Genomic DNA, 6,739 nt, shown 5'->3' on the forward strand with positions numbered 1-6,739 from the left:
CTACTTCCGTAGTGATACTGCCTCGGAAACCCAAGGAGGGGTCGCTATGAGTCGGGGCCGACTCGACGGCAAACAACAACAACAACAACAACTGTACCATTATGTGACATCAGATCAGTCCAGGGAAATCTCAGCTTCCCTTTCCTGATCAGTTCAGATACCAGCTGCTCCATGCAGCCCTTTTCACCCTCATCTTCATTCACCCAGGGCTAGGTCAGGAGGTACCAATCCCTTCTCTGTCTCATCCCCATTTAGGTGGAGCCCAGTTCAGTGGGTACCAGTCCCTTCTCAATTTCCTCTATTTCTTAGTTCTGATGATCCAATGGAATGACTCACAAACTGAAATCCAGATAGAAGGAGAAAAGAGACAAACACAATGGACGAGGTCCAAGAAGGATATCAGCAGAGAACTGCATGTCCCAGGAGACATACTTAACTTCCCAAAAGCAGAATGCTTGCTATCTCCAACCCAGAAACTAGCGAGCCTCTGTCTTCCAAAGCCATTTATTGGCCTCATGTGGACAATGATAAATGATATTATGCCTTCTGAGGCTTAGTCAGCACTGGACCCATGGTGATCTCTCTTGGTCTGGTCACCCCTACTCACTGGCCTCAAGTGTGGCCCTGCTCTCAAACCAGGACCAAAGGCCAAACTGTTTACTGCAAAGGGGGAATTCCATACTTAAAAGAATCCTAAACCCTGTACCTGTGTATATAATAAGGTTATCCACTCCTCGGAAGGAAGGTTGGGCAATCCTACTTCCATAGTGATACTGCCTCGGAAACCCAAGGAGGGGTCGCTATGAGTCAGGGCCGACTCCACAGCAAATAACAACAACAACAACAAGGTTATCATATTCTAAAAAGCAATCTAATATAATCAATCAGTTTAGATCATACGAATACAGGTTGGAGACTAAACGTAATAATTTGTGATTTATATAAAGAGCAGCAGAGACACAGAGACATGTGAACACACATGGGGGAAGACAGATGCCATGTGAGGATTGCCAAGAACCAAGGAATGCCTGAGATGTTCATAAAGAAAGGATTAACACAGCTGGGACCCTGATTTGGACTGTTAACCTCCAGAACTGTGAGAAAATACATTTCTACTCTTTAAGGAACAGACCTGTGGTATTTGTGATACAGCAGCAGGAGGAAACTAAGACAGACAATAAACTAGGTCCCTATTACTCCATTTTGGCTAGAAGCAGAAGTCTTATTCCAAATTTGCCTTTCTTAAGCCCATTTAGTGATGGCAATATTTGTTCCACATATTCCTTCATGGTTCTGTAGAGTTTGAAGAATCCTGGTATGTTCAGTCTGTCCAAAAGAGTCCTGATATGTCAGGTTGTCTATTGCCTTGATTATTTTGGTACGTTTGCCCTCATTTGTTTATGCCAAGAAATTTGGAATACAGCTACCTGGCTAACTGACAGGATGACATTCATATTTGTGCCTGTTATAAAGAAAGGTGAGCCAATGGAGTACAGAAATTACCAAACAATACAATTACTATCACATGCAAGTAAAATTTTGCTGAAAAAAAAATCAGAAATTATTGCAGTAGTACATCAACAGGAAACTGTCAGAAATTCAAGTCAGATTCAGAAGAGGATGTGCAATAATGGATATTATTGCTGATGTCAGACAGATTTGGGCTGAAAAGAGAATATCAGAAACATGTTTACCAGTGTTTTATTGACTATGCAAAGAAATTCAACTATGTGGATCATGACAAATTATGGATAACATTGAGAAGAATGGGAATTCCAGAACACGTAACTGTGCTCATGAGGAACCTGTATATAGACCAAGAGGCAGTCATTTGAACAGAACAAGGGGACACTAAATGGTTTAAAATCAGGAAAGGTGTGTGTCAGGGTTGTATCCTTTCACCATACTTATTCAATGTGTATGCTGAGCAAATAATCTGAGAAGCTAGACTCTATGAAGAACACAGCATCAGGATTGGAGGAAGACTCATTAACAACCTGTGATACGCTGATGACACAACTTTGCTTGTTGAAAGTGAGGATGACTTGAAGCACTTACTGATAAAGATCAAAGACTACAGCCTTCAGTATGGATTCCACCACAACATAAAGAAAATAAAAATCCTCACAAATGAACCAACAAGCAACATAATGTAAATAGAGAAAAAAATTAAGTTGTCAAGGATTTCATTTTATTTACATCCATAACCAATGCCCATGGAAGCAGCAGTTAAGAAATAAGATAATGTACTGCACTGGGCAAATCTGCTGCAAAAGATGTCTTTTAAGTGTTAAAGGGTAGAGATGTCACTTGGAAGACTAAGGTGTGCTTGACCTAAGCCTTGGTATTCTCAATACCCTCATATGCATGTGAAAGCTGGACAATGAATAAGGAAGATGAGAGAAGAACTGATGCATTTGAATTGTGGTGCTGACAAAGAATATTGAGTATACTGACTGTGAAGAACAAAAGAATCTGTCTTGGAAGAAGTGCTGCCAGAATATTCCTTAGAAGAGAGAACAGCCAGACTCTGTCTCTCATACTTTGGTCATGCTGTCAGACGGGATTAGTTCCTGGAAAAGGGGAAGACCCTCCATGAGATGGATTGACACAGTGGCTGCAATTATGGACTCAAGCACAGCAATGATTGTAAGGATGGCGCAGGACCAGGAAGTGTGTTGTTCTGTTGTACGCAGGGTCACTATGAATTGGAACCAATTTGATGGCAACTAATAACAATGATTGCCCTTAAAGTGCAGTACCCAGAAAAGAACTAGCATTTCCAGTGTAAATGTAGCCTCAATTTACCAAGGTTATAGAAGAAAGTACGACAATTTCTAATTTAAGTGACAGGTATGGTAGGGTAAAAAGAACACTAGACTCAACAAAGGCTAAGGCTCAAGTTCTGACTCAGACACATTATACCTGTGTGATTTTGGCAAGCTCATTCAATACCTATGAGCCCTACCTGCCCCATCTATAAAAAGGCGTAACAGTATATCTTACAGGTTGTTACAAGAAGGAAATCAGGTAATGGATAAAAAAAAAATTTGTAATCTATAAGGTACTGTATAGAGATAAAATAATGAAACACATTTCCAAAATTCTCAACAGTTTTCAACTTTCTAACACAATCCATGCTCTAAATCTCTAAGCTATCTCAGTATATTAAAAACTCTTAAAATAAATATTAACTAATACAAAGAAATACATCATCTTCTAAGTATAATTTTAATTATTTTCCTTCAAACCATAGTTTGAATCAGGAAATCACTTTTAAATATGGCTGAACATAATTTAAAAACTCATTCTAAGACTAATTTACAAATTCCTTAACCTATTTGTAAGAACTTTTAAGATTATTTATATTCTTGGAATTGCGACATTGCATGAGTGATAAAAACACATAAATTCTTTGGGAATTATGGTATATATCAGGCTGGAACTGCACTTTTAAAATATAAACAACTCAAAATTATGTCTATTACTTACTTCTGTAACATTGTGGCAAGAAGTACAATAATATCTGCCTTCATCGGTAAGACCCCAAGAGACAGCAGCACACTGAGTACAGCGTTCTTTGAACTCTTTCTAAAGAAGAGGATAAAAAAGGTGTTACTATGAAATTATTGTATTCAATACATTGTACCTAAATCCTGCAGTTCTACTTAGAGTATTTCCCACCATTTTACTCTATAAATGAAAGATTATAGACAATAGACTATTTGCAAATAAGGACAAAAGCAGTTCAGTCTATTGACCAGTATGAAACCTCTTTAAACTATTAGAGAAATTTTTCTAAAATTCGAGTTAGGAAAAAACAATGAAAAGTGGTAGGGAGAAAATTGGAAACAAAGAAAAGTAAATAAAACTTACTAAAATGCTGTGAGAAGAAAAAAGACAAACAAGTACAGAGAAGACTTAAAAAATAGAAATAACATATCATTTAGAACTTCCTCTAGAAAACTACCAACACCCACCAGAGAGGAACTAGACTTTAATTAGAGTATTTCAAGTTCTCATGTATTTATTCAGCAATATTGTAAGTATCAACTGCGTATGTACCAGCATTTTATTGGGTAAGCAAAATAGATGTGGTCCCTACTCAGAGCAGACAGGGTTATGCTAAGTTATAATTAATTTTTTAATCTAGCTTTTACAGAACAGTTATTGAGCATCTACTGTGATTAAGGCCTTCCATCACCATACTGCTTCTGTACATACATGCTTCTAATTCTCTGACACTCAATTATTTATTCCCCACGCCTTTGGTGTTTGACAGCTTTCTATTCTTTACCTAATCGCCTAATACTAATTCAATACCATCAAAGAATGCAGCATTTTATGTAGCAAATCAAAAATGAACACAATATATTTTTAAAATTTGGTAAAGTTTTCAATGACCTCGTACCTGACAACTGTTGTTAACTTTGGAGAAGGGTTCCCAAACTAGAATTTGGAATCACTGCACAAGAATGTGGCAAGGGTTCCCAGAAAGACCAGCAGGGGTTGCCTTGGTAGATTCTGGTTCCAACCCCTACCCCTCCTTAACCCATCCTACCATCAAAGGTAACTTGTGGGTGGTCCTGTCGAGAAAGGATGAGCCATGTGTATGCCCACCCCGCAACTTCACTCTCCTTAATACACAAACACACCATATCGACAAACACACCACCCTCCCTTCACCGACAACTTCATCAAGCCAGAAACTCCAGCCTCTTTCCAAAAACGCGCACAAACGCTCTCCCCGGACTGCCTGGCAATCCTATCCCGGTTCCCCGCCTTGCATCCTTCCAACCCGCCCTCCTTCTTCCGGCGGCCCCTCCTAACACTAAGTTAGCGTCCTCCTACCCCTTCTCCCCAGCCTTACTCCCCGCCTGTTCCAGTTTCCCGCGGCCTGCTAAGTACAACTGCCTCCTTACCGCCTCCTCTAGGTCCATAACGTCTCCAAAGACGCCGCCACAGCCGCTAAGACCCGTTACCTCGGCAGCGAGTGCAGCTTCCGGGAGCCACGAGAGGAGCTCTCCCACCGGAAACAAAACACCCTGACTTTAGATTCCGGGCGCCTGTGCCCCGGGCGAAATCTCTGGTCAACCCAGGAGGAATGAAGAAATTGAAGATTTTTACCAACTTCTGCAGTCTGAAATTGATCAAACATGGTAATTGGGATGCAAAAGTTGGAAACAAAGAAGGATTAGTAGCTAGAAAGTATGACCATGGTGATAGAAACAGTGCTGGAGATTGCATGATAGAATTTTGTAAGACAAACGATGCATTCATGGAAAATACCTTTTTTCAATGACATGAATGGTGACTGCACATATGGTCCTCACTGTATAGAATACATAGGAATCAAATAGACTACATAAGTGAGAAGAGATGATGGAGATGCTCAATATCATCAGTCAGAACAAGGCCGGGGACCAACTGCAGAATCAATTGCTCATATTCAAGTTCAAGTTGAAACTGAAAACAATTAAAACAAGTCCACGAGAGCCAAAGTATTTGTTGTTGTTATTTGCCATCAAGTCGGCCCCGACTCATAGCGACCCCTCCTTATATATCCTAACTGAATTTATAGACCATCTTAAAAACAGATTTGATGGATTGAACACTAATGACCAAAGATGAGAAAAGTTGTGGGATAACATCAAGGACATCATATAGAAGGAAAGCAAAAGGTCATTAAAAAGGCAGGAAAGAAAGAAAAGACCAAAATGAATGTCAGAAGAGACTCTGAAACTTGTTGTTGAACATAGAGTAGCCAGAGTGAATGGAAGAAATGATGAAGCAAAAGAGCTGAGTAGGCTATTTCAAAAGTTGGCATTTGTCAAGCTGAAAGAACTAAAGAAAAAATTCAAGCCTCCAGTTATAATATTGAAGGATTCTATGGGCAAAATACTGAATTATGCAGGAAGCATCTTTTCTTTTAAATGGAAGGAATACACAGAGTCAATATAGCAAAAAGAATTTGTCAATGTTCAAACATTTCAGGAGGTAGCATATGATCAAAAACCAATGATATTTAAGGAAGAAGTCCAAGCTGCACTGAAGACTTTGGAGAAAAACAAGGTTCCAGGAATTGGTGGAATACCAATTCAGGTGTTTCAACAAATGAATGCAATGCTCGAAATGCACACTCATTTATGCCAAGAAATTTGAAACTGACTGGAAGAAATCCATGTTGGTGCCCATTCCAAGGAAAGGCAATCCAATAAAATGCAGATATTATTGAACAATATCATTAATATCTTCTCATACTAGTATAATTTTGCTGAAGCTCCCTTTACCTAGTCTTGGTAACTAAGCCAACTAATAAGAAATTGAGCAGTGGCAACTGGTGAACTAATTCATACTTTTTTCTGCTGGTTTTTCATTCCAAGGCCCACTTACTCATTCAGGCTGCCAAGGAGGCAGTGGAGGGTCACATTCCATGATGTAGACTGAGATCACTTGGGTTAGATGACTTGCTTTCTGCACCTCTTACTGGCACAAAGAGGCATGGGGATTTGGAAAAATTTTTAAAAACAGGTTTTTGGATCAGAACTGCATTTTCAATCACATCTTTTCTGTGTCTCAGTTTCCTTCTTTGCACAATTAGATAGTGCCTATGAGCACTGGTAGCATAGTGCCTAATGCACTTGACTGCTAACCAGAAGGCTGGCGGTTCAAATCCACCAGCCACTTCACGGAAGGAAGACAGGGCAATCTACTTCCATAGTGATACTGCCTTGGAAAC

At 39.5% G+C, this 6,739-nt stretch overlaps 1 protein-coding gene across 1 annotated transcript in view; it reads right to left on the bottom strand.

Moving 5' to 3' along the window:
* Nucleotides 1-4,940, bottom strand: part of TAF1B (TATA-box binding protein associated factor, RNA polymerase I subunit B) — a 119,016-nt gene extending 114,076 nt beyond the window's left edge. Inside the window, exons 1-2 of the mRNA XM_007935106.2 lie at nt 4,923-4,940; nt 3,493-3,591 (exon numbers count right to left, since the gene is read on the bottom strand). Of these exons, the coding sequence (XP_007933297.1) occupies nt 3,493-3,591; nt 4,923-4,940 (117 nt within the window). The remainder of the gene's footprint in view (nt 1-3,492; nt 3,592-4,922) is intronic.
* Between the last annotated feature and the right edge of the window lie 1,799 nt (nt 4,941-6,739).

Source organism: Orycteropus afer, unplaced genomic scaffold (assembly GCF_000298275.1).
Source record: "Orycteropus afer afer isolate SDZICR_OR568_19922 unplaced genomic scaffold, OryAfe1.0 scaffold00025, whole genome shotgun sequence".
Lineage (NCBI taxonomy): Eukaryota > Metazoa > Chordata > Mammalia > Tubulidentata > Orycteropodidae > Orycteropus > Orycteropus afer.